The sequence below is a fragment of the Chiloscyllium plagiosum genome, unplaced genomic scaffold (assembly GCF_037043375.1).
Source record: "Chiloscyllium plagiosum isolate Xiang-an unplaced genomic scaffold, Cpla_swu_hap1 HiC_scaffold_34, whole genome shotgun sequence".
Lineage (NCBI taxonomy): Eukaryota > Metazoa > Chordata > Chondrichthyes > Orectolobiformes > Hemiscylliidae > Chiloscyllium > Chiloscyllium plagiosum.
In genome coordinates this window covers 25892910-25909764 of record NW_028270172.1, presented here as the reverse complement: position 1 = coordinate 25909764, position 16855 = coordinate 25892910, and the positions used below count along the sequence as shown (strand labels likewise).

At 38.8% G+C, this 16855-nt stretch overlaps 1 protein-coding gene across 9 annotated transcripts in view; it reads right to left on the bottom strand.

Annotated features, from left to right (window-relative positions):
* anks6 (ankyrin repeat and sterile alpha motif domain containing 6) overlaps positions 1-16855 on the bottom strand; it is a 74444-nt gene that overhangs the window by 38792 nt on the left and 18797 nt on the right. For all 9 annotated transcript variants that reach the window (XR_006315910.2, XR_015752844.1, XR_015752845.1 and 6 more), the window contains exons 7-11: positions 14259-14308; positions 9916-10119; positions 8708-8885; positions 4567-4736; positions 3616-3799 (exon numbers count right to left, since the gene is read on the bottom strand). Coding sequence is in view for 4 of the 9 variants with exons in the window: in XM_043719317.2 (XP_043575252.1) it covers positions 3616-3799; positions 4567-4736; positions 8708-8885; positions 9916-10119; positions 14259-14308 (786 nt within the window). In the remaining 5 variants the exon portion in view is untranslated. The remainder of the gene's footprint in view (positions 1-3615; positions 3800-4566; positions 4737-8707; positions 8886-9915; positions 10120-14258; positions 14309-16855) is intronic.

Below are 16855 nucleotides of genomic sequence, written 5' to 3'. Positions count from 1 at the left end.
GAATAACCTCTTCCCGTGCTCATCCAAAGAGGGAAGATTCTGTAGTCCCAAAGGAGTAACACCAGATCCTCCCCAACTTCCATTCCCAGGATTATCTCCAGCTCATTCACTAACGGGGTGAACGGTGAAGTCTTAAGCAAATTGCCCTCACACTACCGCATTATCCGCCATGCTTTTACTGTATTTTTAATAATTGGACTCTCAAAGTGCTCAAATACAGATCTCATCTTATCCATAATAAGTTTATGAGGGGACATTTCACCTGCGAGGCCTCTACATCAAGCCATTTCGACTTCGAGTCATTGCACATCCATTTGCCTACATATGACAACAGGGTGCCTAATTGGTATCTCTTCAGATCTGGGAGGTCCATCCCCTCCCCGCATATCTTGCACAAGTTGCAACTTGGTAAATTTAATTAGGGGGTGCCTATGGCACCAAATAAATGATCCAAGCCATCCTGCAAACCTCCGCAGCACGTGTTTGGGTATTAACAAAGGGAGCATCCTCATTGGATATAACAACTAAGGAAGAACATGCATTTTAATCAAGGCTAAATGGCCTACAGAAAGTTACCTCCAAAGAGCTGCTGGACATCAGGGGTAATAAAAAAATAAATTCCCAGAGAAAACCTTTCTGCAACCATCTAAAAAGAAACTCCATTCCACGCTCCAGGTTCGGTACTTCCACCAATTCCCCCCATCCAGCTGGAGGCACCTCCGCATATCCACTAGCCTGAACTCACAAGTCCACGAACTGTCTCAACGGCCAAGGTGTACCCGACAGCCCTCTTGGCATCCTGTCTACCCCAGTGTCCGTGAAAATTAAAGTCTCCTTCTATAATTGTATGGCACAGCCCAACAGCCATTAATTGAGAAACTGCATCAACTAAAAATTTGAGAGGATGGACAGGGTGGCAGCAAATGTCCAGGATGCCATACTCTTCTCCATGTATCAGCACCTTGAGAATGATGAACTGTCCATACCCATCCTTGACTTGATCTGTCACCTGAAATGGGAGGTTCTTTCGTACCAATATGACCACTCCTCTGCTTTTGGAGTTAAAGGAAGAAAATACCCTATCGTATTCCACTGCTGTAACCTCAGATAATCTCCATCAATCAAATGTGTCTCTTGTAAATAGCGCGATGACAACCCTTTCCTAAGATTTCAGAGCACTTTCTTCCTTTTAATGGGGGAATGGCTCCCCTTTACGTTCTAGATGCACCACCTGAACAGGTCGCTAGCCATGACCGAACACTACAGCCCACTGTCCGAGAGGAAGAAGCCCATTCAATGTGCAATGAATGGAGAAAAAAAAAATCAAATCTAAAGACTATTCCTAAAAACACTCCCAAAATTACTAAAGCTAGCAAACTAACCTCTACTCCTAGCTTGAATATATAAACACAAAAAACACAAATTTCCAGAGATCTCCCCACTCCATGCCCATAGGAGGCATTCATTCCCAACTTCACAACCATCCTAGCACCTTTCAATTAAGGCAGCCCCCATTAATCCAAACAATGGAAAAAAACATTTATACTCCTACAAGTTAGCAATGGACACCCACCCTTCCCCTTCCACATTTAAACCCCATACATCTTTACATCAAACAAGTAACCACCCTCCCCCAACAAAATAGAACAATAGAATAACTAATAACCATCACAAAAGATATAATAAAACATAGCAGATTTTATTCCAAAGCAATACCAAGCCTATTACGCCCAAGAGTCCAAAAGGGAAAAGAATGAAAAGAGAGAAGATTTTTTAGAAAAGTTAAATTATGGCATTGTCCGCACACATCTTTTCCGCAAACCCCCTCAGCCAAAGTCTATCATTTCAGCGAGTTCAAAAATTCTTTTACTTTGAATTTGTAGACAGTTCCCTCATTATTGAAATGTAGTACTGCCGGGTACCTCACAGAATACTGAATGTTTAAATCTCTTAATTTTTTCTTTACATCATCAAATGTCTTCCTTTTCTTCATTATGGCCACAGAAAAAACATTATCTTCAAACTTAATAAGCCTAAGCCTGTGGATCTCTTGTAGCTATTTCTATTTTTAATTGCTTTTCCTTGTAATGTTGAAGTCTGACTAGGACCAGGCGGGGGCGCTGGACCTGCCCAGATCTACACATCACGATCCAATGGGCTCGCTCCACACACACTCACCCGGCTGGACTCAATCTCCAGCCCCAGCAACTCCGGAAACCACCTCTCGAGAAAAATCGACAAGGTTTTCACCTTTTTCACATTCCAGTAAGCTGAAGACTCGCAGAGTTTTTCTCTGACCTCTATTTTCGAGGTCGTCTACTTGTTTCTGCAGGGCCTGAACCTGGTCTTCCAAGACTCGGATCCACCCCTCAGAGCTCGCTGTCGTAGCCTCCAAAGCCACGGTGCTCTGTTCCACTGCTTCTGCATGCTGATCCAAAGCCTGGATTGCCTGCTCATGGTTTATCAGCATGGCACTAATCGGTTCCAACGCTCCCTCAACTTTTTCCACAGAACGTTGCGAACTCCATTAGTAAATGCTGTTGCTCCACTGAATTAAGGGCGCCGCCACAGGAGTCAAGCTAACGGCTGCCGGTATGCCGGATATAGTTGGGGGAGTTCCCTGCCTGCTGTGCTTCCTTTCCCTTGGATGTCTTCATTTCAGGTCCAGATCTGTCAAATCTTAATTTTAAAAGGCTGTAGGTATTCTACATACTTTACATTACAAACTTTCCTCAGCGGTGACTAATTTGGGAGAGAGGAGTCCACCTTGCCTGGGGTATGGCACAGTGCTCATCACAGCTGACTGTTCAGACTGCTGCCATCTTGAATCTCCCCTCATTCTCTCATATGGCCAAGTTCCTAATCTGAAATTACACCCTCAAGGTCCTAGACTCTCATGAAACTAATATGCTGTTACAGCAACAAGTTCTGCAACTACCATTCTGTTCAAAAACACCCTCTCCTTCACTTTTGGCGACACCTCCATTAATGTCCTTTGCCCTAGTTAGTTGGTTAGCTCAGGAGTGATGACAACAGTGTGGTGTGAATTCCTATGTTGGCTAAGGCTACCATGAAGGACACTTCTTCTCAACCTCTCCCTCGCATGAGGCATGGTGACCCTAATATTAAATTACAGATAACTGTCACTGTCTAATGAGCAGCCCTCTGCTCTGCTAAGTTTGTAGCAACTTCTCTTCACTATATGACACCATCCATTTTCCAGAATTCAGCTCCTTAACAAACTAAGAGCCCATTGTGTAAGAGGTAGTACATCAACAGGGATAAAAGATTAGCTAACTAATAGAAGACACAGTTGGGATAAGGGGATATTTTCAGGATGGCAATCTGTAACCAGACAAGTGCCACAGTTATTTTCAATATGTATCAATGATTTGAATGAGGAAATTGAATGTTTTATAGTCAAGTTTGCTGATGATACAAAAATACATAACATTTATCTTTCATATTTTTGGGTATTAATTAAAACCTTCAAAAGTATTGCAATTTTCATAACTACAAACATTCATAGGTTTTATTCCACCCTTAGTTGCTCTGATAACTGCTGAGTCCTGCTGGAGAGAAATGTAAAATATCCAAATTACAAAAATGCATTACCTTCATCTGTGAGGGTTCCACTGCTGGACCCACCACTGCTCTTAGAATGCTGATGTGAAGACGAGGACAGTGATGATTCGCCTTGTGGACTTTTAGGGGTAGGAGACGGTGATGGAGTCAGAGTAGGAGAGGTGCTTTTTGAATTTGAGGATGTACAAGATGATGGACGCTGTTTCCCACATTTCTACATCAACAGAAGATATAATTGGTGTAATTTGACACGAATCATTCAAGAGCAATAACAGTTTAATTTATTTGTAAAATAAAATACTGTCCATGCTCTGCTCACTGTTAAGCCGTCTGCATTTCTTATCAATATAATACAGTACAAAATCAAGAAAATAATGAGTTGTGAAAAGACTAGCTGGATCAAGCATATCCTTCATTTTGATGCCTAGAACACCATAACGAGACAATTTGGTCCTCCATGACAAGCCCAGGTAATCTCCTGGAAAAGGGTAAAAAAAGTCTGATATAAGAGTCAAAATGACACTGTCAAATTGCTCTTCAACACTATAAAGCAAACAAAAGTGGTGCAGGAAAACAACAGTTTATATCAAAATTTAGTATCTACTTTACAGCTTAGCACATTTTTAAACTGACTTGTGAACAGGAGAGGAAGGAGCACTTGAGTTTCTTTGCTTCATCTTTTACAAATTGACAGACATAACAGAGCCAGCATAGTTCTTTTTTTGGTTCAGGCATAGTGACCTTTCAAATTCTTGGCAGAAGAAATATATATTGATGACTCCAAATCCATCACTACTCCAGTTTTTATTAGTTATCAATCCAGAAACTGTTAAATTAAATCTGGATGCTGATTAGAACAAAGCTATGAATGCAACATTAAGAGTATGTTATTATACACAAGGCCAAATGCTGCATTATTCAAATACCCCAATTCACCAAGTCCCATGACTGATTTTAATCAAAGACTAGAAAATAAAATACCTGTAAAATGCAGTTACTCTCAGTTGGTGAGACTGGCAGTTCAGGAAGGCTAGTTTCGATTGAGATTGGGTGAGGCAAAATCTCAGACCTGTTTGTTTTTAGTTCAGGCAAGCCTGCTGCTTTTCGTCTTTGGGCAGCAATTTGTGACAAGACATTATCTGAACTTCCTCCTGCAAATTTAAAAACATGTAATTTCACAGTTATATTCTTACATTGCTGATAAGAGACAGTCACCAAGTTGAAGGTCATAGGGATGTCTCGACTAATTCCAAATCTCAAGCATGCAGTAAAGAAAGCCATGCAGAGCAGGTTGAGGAAAGACGCTGATGAGCACCCATTGTCCTATCCACATAACTTCTAGCAGCTTAATGATGGTACAAACATAGCCTGGGTGGTCCGTTTTTATTTTTTCCCATGCTCCCAAACAGAAGGCTACAGTCATTCTAACAGCTGTCCTCACAAGAGGGCCTGACAAGTTAGTCCAATATGTCTTAAAAAGACACATGTTACGACAGCGGAGAACTCCAGTTAATTTACCCAAACACCCAGAAAAGCTCACCTCAACTAAAATCTAAGTGTACAGAGAACTCCCAAAGACCACTATTTAAAGAGACTAACATCAATTTTTTTTTAGCTCTAAAAGTGATCATTAAACAACAACTATTAAACAACTGCTTATTACCTGCCTTCAATTCGATAACAATATGCTGTCCCAATAAGATACTTATTGAAATTACATCAACTTAATTTCAAAACCACACAGCCGCTGTCTTTAGTGTCTGTCTTCTTCCAGCTTAAGATCTCCCTGGGTTGTCATATTTCTTTTTACTGCAAATTTGTTTCATATGAAACCTTTAATGGACAATGTTCCTAATTTCTTGGGTCTCTCTCAATGGCAGTTGTTGTCTCTGCAATTTTTAAAATGTCCGCATTTTTACATGCCCAACTTTGGATCATCTCATTGGCAAAACAGTAAATTCAAACTCGATTGGGTTTTACTTTCCTGGGACATAATTTAAGCTGATTGGTTAAAATCAGATTGTTGTCAAAATAGCAACCAACTCCATATCCATTTCACAGCTAAATGTTACCTATTTTCAAGCACACTATGGGACTGTCATCTATTCATATACACAGGTCCTTGTAAACTCTCAGTTCAGAACAGCATTCACTCTCTCAATCAAAGGTACAGTACACATCTTCAACCTCAAACAAATTTGAGCACTCCTTCAATATATTAAAATATTTATCCTCCAACAGTTTATGCTCACAACTTGTTCAGATACACTTCACCACATCAGAAGTCACTGATTCTTCTTCCAAGCTTCATTAATTTTAATTACCTCACAATCCTGGTTTTTTATAATCAATTACCTCCATAAACATCAAGTACAGGGTTAATAGATTTTAGTCTATTTTTGTACCTGCCTTAGCTGCACATTCTTCTTCCACTCATCTTAACAAGTAGAAGAAAACAATTAGAACTCCCAGCTCTGCCATAAGTTCCTGCTAAGATTTATCATATTCCCTTAATTTCAATACAATAAAACAACTTTAACACTAACACAAAATATTCACATAAATGTGATAAGTTATCCCTTCAATGTTAGGCATGATTTACCACACCAGCTTTTTCAGTCAGTTTCATGAAATTGTACCTACATATTTTCATTTTGATCCAGCAAACCCATAATGTGTGTTTTTGGCTCCTTTCTTCTACTTATCTATCTGTTCCGAAGATCTGCATGACATGCCTCAAAGATTATACAAAATGCAAGTGACTACATATGCAGCTGCCTCAATCTACATGTTAGCACATTAAAATATATTAAATTGGTTTGTTAGGACTTTCCCTTAACAAATGTAAGCCAAATCTCAGCAGCTTGTATCAATTTAGATATTACACCAGCTTTCCTTACAGTAACTCTAAAATTTCTCTCTTGAAACAGAAGAACTTGTCTATGCCCCCACTACATATTCCTGTTAATTACCTTACATTTGACATTCTGCAATCTGATAATCCATATATCCAAGAACTCACTAAATTATTTGAGCCACAAGTTCTGCTAAACCATCTTGAACATCAAGAATTCAAAGTCAAATTCCATAAAACTCAGGTGTTTTATTCATTCAAATACCTTAATTCTGTGGTAATGGCAATATTCAAGTTTTTTTTAGATTAGATTAGATTACATTAGATTAGATTACATTACAGTGTGGAAACCGGCCCTTCGGCCCAACAAGTCCACACTGACTCGCCGAAGCGTAACCCACCCATACATTTACCCCTTACCTAACACTACGGGCAATTTAGCACGGCCAATTCACCTAACCTGCACATCTTTTGGACTGTGGGAGGAAACCGGAGCACCCAGAGGAAACCCACGCAGACACAGGGAGAACGTGCAAACTCCACACAGTCAGTCGCCCGAGGCGGGAATTGAACCCGGGTCTCTGGCGCTGTGAGGCAGCAGTGCTACCGAGCAAATGTTTGAACAATATTTACATTATTGGCCATTCTATCAGTGGGAACAGTACCCTGTCCTATTCTCTAACGGCTTTAGATATTTCTATCAAAGCTCCAGTTTACTGCATTATTCTAACAAGAATGCCACATATGAATGCAAAGGCTTCATATGTTTTCATGCATTGAATCCACTTAGTTGGCTTTAACATCTCAGAAAAGTTTCAAAACTGACAATTGCAATGACGTTTCATTCTTCTGGAAGAGGCAGGTTCTGGGCTTTTTACCCACAATCTCTAAAACATGTTGGGAGACATTTCCAATTGCACTTTTGCTCATTCACATTGTAGATATCCAGCATGATTCTGCAGTGTATGTTGAATGTCAACTAAAAATTACAAAATATCTCATGGAAGACCTTCAAAATTCAAGGAGAAAGTGAGGTCTGCAGATGCTGGAGATCAAAGTTGAAACTTTATTGCTGGAACAGCACAGCAGGTCAGGCAGCATCCAGGGAACAGGAGATTCGACGTTTCGGGCACAGGCCCTTCTTCAGGAATGAAGAAGGGCCTGTGCCCGAAACGTCGAATCTCCTGTTCCCTGGATGCTGCCTGACCTGCTGTGCTGTTCCAGCAATAAAGTTTCAACTTCAAAATTCAAATTGAATTACTGCTTTGTAACTTACTCAACGGTACATTATTTGAAAATTTTCTCTTTTAAACTAGATGTGGACCATTTAAACTGTAGACTACCTCTAATAATTCAAAATTGCTCTAAAATCAGTTATTCAAAGGAGGATGCGTAAATAAGTGATTTAGTGCTTAAATAAATAGAATTAAATGTTTGGAGTTAAACAAATTGGAATAAAAAATGAACTGAGTGTAGTGGATTAATGGTTTAAAGGCTTTTGAAATGAATACAACTAATTCTTTGGTTGAGGTTAACAGTGGAATTAAGTCACTAACCAGAAATTAGTCATTATACATTTAAACAATTCCAAATTTCTTCACGACTGTGTTTACAACATTTTTCTAATTAAATTTTTTTTTCAAAATGTCAGAATGCACTGTGTGGTAATTACAGTTAAATGGCTCTTCTAAATAACTAGATCACAATGGAATCTCAAAACCTATATTTTTGAAAAGCACACTATAACACAGTTAGCTTAATACTACTTATTTTGCACAGTAAAATTAGAAATGTCATCCAGCGGGTGTGGGAGTGTTACAAAAAAAAATCATTTCCACCAGCAACATACATACAAAAGCTGGGATTGTTCTTACAGCAGAAAATTAAGTAATTTAATACATCTGTTCAAAACTTCAAATGATTTTACAGAGATTAAATAACGAAGAAATGTCCACTGGGAAACAAAACAGCGGGAAAAAGATCCAATATCATTGGCAAGAGCTATGGGGAAGATCAGAGAAGCCCAAGGTGATTTCTGGGCTGCAACAGTTCCTGATTCCATTGGTTAGAAAATGTTGCCCTGGACAACAATTACAAAAATTGACTCCAACTGACAGCTGTTGAACACAAAAGAACAAGTGCAGAATTCCAATTGCTGGAGGCAATTTAATCTGATCAAACTAGTTATCTACATTGAACACGAGAAGGCACTCAAATGTAAAAGAAAAATCTGCTTTTAACAGAAGCTGACAAGAATATTCCTCAGACCTGAGCGGCTATGTGGTTCACTGATGCAATGTCTACTGATGCCAACCACTCCATTAGATCCACCAGAGGAATGTGGAGAATAACTGAAATGTCCCGAGTTTGGGGGAGAAGCTGGGCACCTCGGAAGATTTGTAATAGGAGGAAGTTTAACAGATCTGCCCATTCTGCTCACAGAAGTCTGAAATAAATAATGGTAAACCAAACCAAATGTTTATAACAGTTACTGTACACATTTTTACTTATTCCAAAATTCAATTCAAATAAAATCCAATTCAAATTCACCATTTGTTGTGGCATCCATGCTTTTGGAAAATGAAAACTAAATTACATGCTATGGATAACAACTTCAAATTTTAAAAAAAAGGAGCTACTATTAATGCTTTTCACTAAAAATGTTTCATGTATTTTGACAACGTCAACCTCAATAGCCATGACTGCATGATCATTTTTAGCCAGAAGTTGAAGATATTCATGAAGATTAAAAGTTTGACTGCCTTTAAATACTTTGAGTTACAAACTGTACACATCATCCACAGAAGTATCTAGATTGTGTCAGTTTAACAAAACATGATGCACCTACAGCTATCTTTCGCTTCCCAGTAAGGAATGTTAGCACTTGTGATGCATCACAAAAACATTAATCAGCAATGCTCATTTACTAAAAAACATTTTCAATCAATTAAGTTACAAATAAAATAAAGCCTCATGAAGATAACAGAAATTCTGTTTAGTATATCTGGTATTACTCTAAGGCTTTACCCTGAAACTTGATTGAGAATCAATAAGCCAAAATATAGCAAATTAGAAATATTTGCACATGTAATAAAATTTCAATTTGTTCAGAAAATCTGAAGTAATAACTGGAATTCACTTCCATCAGTCATTATAGATTTCAGAATAACACTCAAATGGAATAAGTCATTTCACACAATTTCTTGACAAATCATTGTATTCCACATGCTTGAGTCAACAAATTCCACATCGTCTTTTCAATGATCCTTTAATTGATGAGCCCTGCAAAGTGAATTTTTTGTTCTCCGAGTGTAATTTGTCCTCACTTAGGCTACTTCCAATAAATCAATTTTACATTGCATTATTACCATACATACCAATATTCCCATCTACTTAAGTTTGTAGCAATTTCCATTTCTCCTACTTATCCCAAAAGATAAATGCGTTATAATGCAATTAAACAAAAAGAAGCTTACAATGTCAGAGTTCCCACTGCTGTTGAAATTGGGTTTTGCAAGGCGACGTGGCACAGATAGCCCAATATGATCCAATTTGCCCTCTTTGTTTATTCGTGCCCTGTCACAGCTCCATAGTTCAAAGTTGGACGGAGGCAAAAATGGAGGAATAACTGCTTTCAACTTGTCACTTGGAAGACGAGTGAATGGTGCACCATTTCTCAACTGTAATAGAGGAATTTCTTAAACATGGCACAACTAGTAAACTATAGAGTTTAGAAGTCCTTCTGAAGTGGACTGGGTACGTTTTTTTTTTAGAAAAGTTACTACACTGAAAATACATGCAGAAACACCTGTCCATAATATCCTGTGTCTCCTTGAGAACAATACATTTACCAAACAGCAATTATGGAAATTCAGTTTTGGTAAACTTAATCAAAACAAAATCTCCTTTCAAGGACTAAGTGCAGCAGTGCTTTAGCAAAATCTGTTCACTTGTTCAAATTTTCTTTTCAGTCAGTTTTCAATTCTTGTAGTGCATGTTTTTTCACTTTATATCTTTCCCACCATGTTAAAAATGAAGACCCACGACAGTCTCACACTCCGCTACATTATTCACCCCAACAGCTCCAATCTGTGGAATCTCTTATATCCTATCAATTTTAACTAAAAACTGCAGGAATTTAAATATTGGCTTGATTATCAATCACAAGTTCCTGAATCATTAACTTTTCTCTTTCTGATCTCAGTGACAAATTATGGGTTTTATTTTAAGATTAAGAAATCACACGCCTAATATAAATTCAATTTTGCTAATCAAGTGGAGACCCTTTTCAGATATGTGATTGTATTATGTATGGCATTGAAACCTTGTAGAGACAATCATGGAAAATCCACAGGAAGGACTAAAGTAAAGTAGTTATAAACAAAAACAATACTGCACGGGAAATCTTGAGAGATGGGACAAAGGAACATCTTAGGGAGCAGGATCATGTATTTTTGTATCCGGTGCTACCATTCAGCACAGCCATTTGATGAGGGGGAAAAAAACTACCTTGTTATTACCAAACGGGAGGCGGTGGCCTTTCTGGTAATGTCACTGGCCTAGTAAACCAGAAACCCAAGCTAATGCTCTGAGGATATGGGTTCGAATCAATAAAAATGTGGAACTAAAAGGCTAACCTAATGGCCGATTCTTGGAAATACGATTTGGTTCACTAACGTCCATTAAAGAAGGAAATTTGCTGTCCTTACCTTATACAGCCATAGAAAATTGGTTAGCAAACAAGTAACAAAGAGCATGAATAATAGGTCTTTTTCTGAATGACTAATGGGGTACTGCAGGGGTACTAGGATCCCAGCTATTCACATTTTACATTATTGATCTACATGAGGGAATGAAAGGTAATATCTCAAAATTTGCAGATGACACAATGTTGGATGGAAGGGTGAGCTGTGAAGAGGCTGCAGAGATGCTTATATTACCCACTTTGACAGTAAAAATAGGAAGGCTATCATTTGAATGGCTGTAAGTTGAGAGAGAAAAATGTTCAACAAGACCTAGGTGTTCTCGCACACCAGTTGCTGAAAGTAAGTGAACAGGTGCGGCAAGCAGTAAAGAAGGCAAATTATGTATTGGCCCTTATAGGATTAGAGTACAAGAACAAAGATCTCTTACTGCAATTATACAGGGCATTGGTGAGGCCACACCTGGAGAACTATGCGCAGCTTTAGTCTCCTTATCCAAGAAAGGGCATTCTTGCTATAAATCGGAATGAAGCAAATGTTTAGAAAATTGATTTCTAGGACAGCAGGCCTGACACATGATGACAGATTGAGTTGTTTAGTATTGCATTCTCTGGAATTTAAAAGAATGGGGGGGATCTCAGAAACCTATAAAATTCTAACAGGACTAGATAGAGTAGATGCAAAAATGATTGTGGGAGAGTCCAGAATCAGGATCATAATTTATGAATGAGACGTAAACCTGAAGGACTAAGATAAGTATAAATTTCTTCACCAAGACCAGTGAGACTGTAATTCACTACCACACAAACTGGTTGAGGCCAAAGCATTTGTGTTTTTCAAAAAGGAGGTAGTTATAGCTCTTGTGGCCAAAGGGATCAAAGGATATGGGAGAAGCATATAGAGCTTAATGATCAGCCATTATCATATTGAATGGCAGAGCAGGTTCAAGGGGTTAAATGGTTTATTTCCATTCCTATCTTCTTTGTTTGTATGGCCTACATGTGACTGACTCTTAACTGTCCTCTGGGCAGTAAGTGTTGGCCTAATCAATGACATCCACATGCCATGAATGAGTTAAGGAAGAAAAATTGGAAGACTGCACCATCTCGAACTCAATTACTTGTTTTACACAGTTCCTGATATGTCTAATCTTATGCTTTCTATAGATTAAAATTTACAATAAAAAGTAATTACAAGACAAACAAACTGATTCAAAGAATCAAAACACACTGATCAACCCACAAACTGAAATGCAAAAAATATAATGTTTCTGCTCTAAATAACCCAAACACACACAAACAAACAAAAATATTTATCTGCATAAATTCACTTTGAAGGGGATAAAAACAATTCAGCTGAACAACAGTTAACCCCTGGAGAGAGTAAAGGCAAGATATGAAATGTTCAGATGGCTGCTGATCCAGCAATCAGCCATACAGACAGGCCACTAGTCATGCCTATGGGAATCTTGGCAGACCAGCTTGCTCAGGAAACTATACCCAAGAGTCTTCCAGACACACTTCTAGAACATTACAATGCAGTACAGCAGTACAGGCCCTTCGGCCCTCGGTGAAACTCATCAACAACTACAACTACTAAAACCTAGTTCACAACTGTTCAATAGGCTTTTCCCTGTCCCTACTGAAAAGCAAACAAACAAATCTACAAGCAAACCAAACACTTCAAACAAAATAGCAAGAGCCCAGGCAGGTGATTTTTAAAAGCAAGTTCAAGTAATTAGTTCAAGTCATATGACTGCCTATAAATATTTTTTAAGTTTTAATGTATCCTTTTGTTCACTTACTTAACAAAAAATTTCATGTATTGCCACAGTTGGAAATCAATCACTTTTCCCATAATCCTTCAAAACTGAAGTCCTCAAAAAAGTTAAATATGAAGCCTCCATGATAATTTGTAGATGTATTAATCACTCCAAATCAAACTAGGAATTCGGAAAAACTTCATTTACTTGCCAATTACAAGTTACAGTTGGAAGAGCACATTGGAAGATAGTTGTGGTTGTTGGAGGTCAGTCATCTCAGCTCCAAGGCATCTCTACAGGAGCACCTGAGGGTAGGGTCCTTGGCTCAATTACCTTCAGCTGCCTCACCAATATCAATCCCTCCATCATAAAGTCAGAAGTGAGGACGTTCACCGATGATTGCATGATGTTCTACACTATTCGCAACTCCTCAAATACTGAAGCAGTCCATGTTCAGATGCAACAATGCCTGGACAATATTTGGGCTTGGTCTGACAAGTGGAAGTAACATTCGTGCCACATGAAATTCAGAGGCACTACTGTCACAGAGTTCCCCCACAACCAACATTCTGCAGTTTACCATTGACCAGAACTCAACTAAACTCAATATAAATATAGTGGCTACAAGAGCAGGTCAAAAGCTAGGAATATTGTGTGTAACTCATCTCCTGACACCCCAAAGCCTGTCCATAACTTGCAAGGCACAAGTCAGGAGTGTGATGAAATACTCTTTCCTTTCCTGGAGGAGTGCAGCTTCAATAACACTCAAGAAGCTTGACACCACATGGGACAAAGCAGCCTGCTTGATTACTTTCACATGCATCCACTCCCTCCACCAATGTGTGCTACCTACAAGATGCACTGCAGAAATTCACCAAAGATCCTCAGACAGCACCTTCTAAACTCATGACCATTTCCATCTGGAAGGATATGGGCAGCATACATATGGGAACACTACCAACTGTCGAAGGTTCTCCTTCCAAGCCACTCCCCATCTGGGATTGGAAATATATCGCCAAAATCCTGGAAATCCCTCCCTAAGGGCATCGTGGGTCTACTTACAGAACATGAACGCAGCAGTTCAAGAAAACAACTCACCGTCAAACCTTCTCAAAGACAACTAAGGACAGGCAATAAGTACTCGCCAGTCAACGACCCTACCTTCCACAAGTGAAGTGAAAAAGGCATCATCCAAATTGCTATTTTCTGGGAGACAATCCTTTATTTCTATTCTTATAATGCACACAATGTAGTGGGCTCAACAAATATAATCCTTGAAAAATTCAAATATAATTTCACCCAATCTAAGACTACCTGAAAGAATGTTTAGCAGTGATGCGAATTCACAACCTACCATAGTTGAGAGAAGAACATCGCCTTTTCCTCCAATTGTTTGATCAAGTTCTATAAAGTAAGTTAAAATTAAATAATAAATACACACATTGCATTGTTTATAGTTAGCACTTTTAAGAAAGATAAGCTTGGTCTAATCACACTGGCTAGTTTAAAACACTGACAATGAATGATTGTTTCAAGTAGCGGTTTCATTGAACCAGTGGTTTACCTGCCTAACAGGAAGGAAACAAATTATTAACATTACCAAGGTCATCCCTGAATATCAAATTATTTAAGGAGTGCCAGACTTGACGAAACATTGTGAAACCTACAAATAACACCTCAACAAAGCAGGATATCCTCCAACCATCAATGAGGTAAGTTATCAGTTAACATGTATTCATGGTGGTGGTGATGGGATACATGTTAGCAGGACATTGAAAGAACTGTATGCGATACAGATTTCTCTTTGGATTTGAGAGTTTTGGAAAGAGTGGGTTTTGGCCTGACAAGAGGATGGTTCTACTCATGAGAATCTAAAATAAGGCAACACAGTTTCTTAAATAATAGTCACCTATTTAAGGCAAATGACAAGGTTCCTCATGGTAGACTAGTCACATGGAATACAGGGAGAATCTGCCATTTGAATACAGAACTGGTTCCAAATTCGGAAACAGAGGGTGGCGGTGGAGGGTTACTTTTCAGACTGGATGTGTGTGATGAGTGGTCTGCCACAAGGATCAGTTTCAGGTCCACTGCTTTTCATCATTTATATAAATGACTTGGATGTGAACATAGTAGGTATGGTCAGTAAGTTTACAGATGACACCAAAATTGGAGGCATAGGGAGTAGCCAGGAACACTATCTCAGTGTTCAATGAGACCTTGACCAGATAGTCAATGGGCCAAGGAATGGCAGATGGAGTTTAATTTAGATGTGAGGTACTGCATTTTGGATAGACAAACCAAAGCAGGACTTATACACTTAATGGTAAGGTCCTGGCAAGAGTTGTTGAACAAAGAGACCTTGGAGTGCAAGTTCATAGTTCCTTGAAAGCAGAATTGTAGGTAGATAGAATAAGTGAAGGCAGCATTTGCCATGCTTGCCTTTGCTGGTCAGTGCATTGAGTATAGGAGGTCAAGTTGTAGCTGTACAGGACGTTGGTTAGGACATTTTTGGAATACTGCATTCAATTCTGGTCTCTCTGCCAAAGGAAGGAAGTTGTGAAACTTGAAAGGATTCAAACATAATTTACAAGAATGTTGCCAGCGTTGGAGGATTTGAGCAACAGGGAAAGGATGGTTAGACTGGGGCTATTTTCCATGGAATGTGGCCTTATACAGCTTTATTGGATCACAAGGGGCATGGATTGGATGAATAACCAAGGTCTTTCCCCCATGGTGAGTGAGTCCAAAACTAAAGGGCATAAGTTTAAAGTGAGAGGGAAAAGATTTAAAAGGGACCTATGGGGCAACATTTTCATGCAGAGGGTGGTGCATGTATGGAATGAGCTGCCAGAGGAAGTGGTGGAGGCTCGTACAATTCCAACATTTAAAAGGCATCTGGATGAATATATGAATAGGAAGCACCTGAGGGGGATATGGGCCAAATGCTGGCAAATGGGACTAGATTAATTTAGGATACATGGTCAGCATGGACAAGTTGGACCAAAGGGTCTGTTTCCATGCCGTACAGCTCTATGACTCTAATGAGGAGTTTCTTTTCTCAACATCAGGAACCTTCAGAATTCTATCCCACAGCAGTAGAGGCCAGGTAACTGAATTTAATTAAGGCTAAAACAGAATTTTGAACAGTGGACTTAAGAGTCATGGGGAACAGCCAGGAAAGTAGAGTCGAAACCAGCCCTTGCTTATCTACTCTGGATTCCAGCATCAGGAGTTTTTTTTTGTCTCAAGGATCTCTTTGGCCTACTTCTGCTCATATTTGGGTGAGAACTATTATTCCACCAGTTAGATGAGACAGATTCAAACCCAAGTCTCAGTGGTGAAGTAATGCATGAAACATGTTCTTGTTGTCATTCAGCATCTTGGGCAACAGCTCCAAAACAAAAATTAATAAGGATTCTGGGAGTAGGAATCAAGGAAAATAGGAGAGTTAATTGAGTCAAAAATGTTTTTTCATCAATCACATTTATCCAACTTCTCAACATATTTCCAAATAGCTTTCTTTCAAGATACCATCCTGTTCCAATTCAATTCATATTACATGATTCAATACTAGGAGAGTACCTCCACGCATAACTCACCTCGAGTTAAAAACAAATTGTTTTGGAAGAACTTGAGAGATTTATGCACCCCTTCAATAAGATAAAAAACATGATTTTCATTAATAGGTATCCCCAAGCAGCTCATGGTATAGGAATGTAACCTTTAGCAGCTTTAAGACCATTGTATCATTAGTTACAATCAACTACAGACTGACTGCAAGTGCAAAATTTGAAAAACTTTTGATTGACTTTGCAGGCTTTATTGTATTTATGTTACCTGAAAATAAAGGTGCATCAGTAGGTGAACTGGCAATGCTAAATTGCAGAGTTCAGATTTGTGTAGGTTACATCCATTAGTCAGGGGTAAATGTAGAGTTATTAGGGTAGG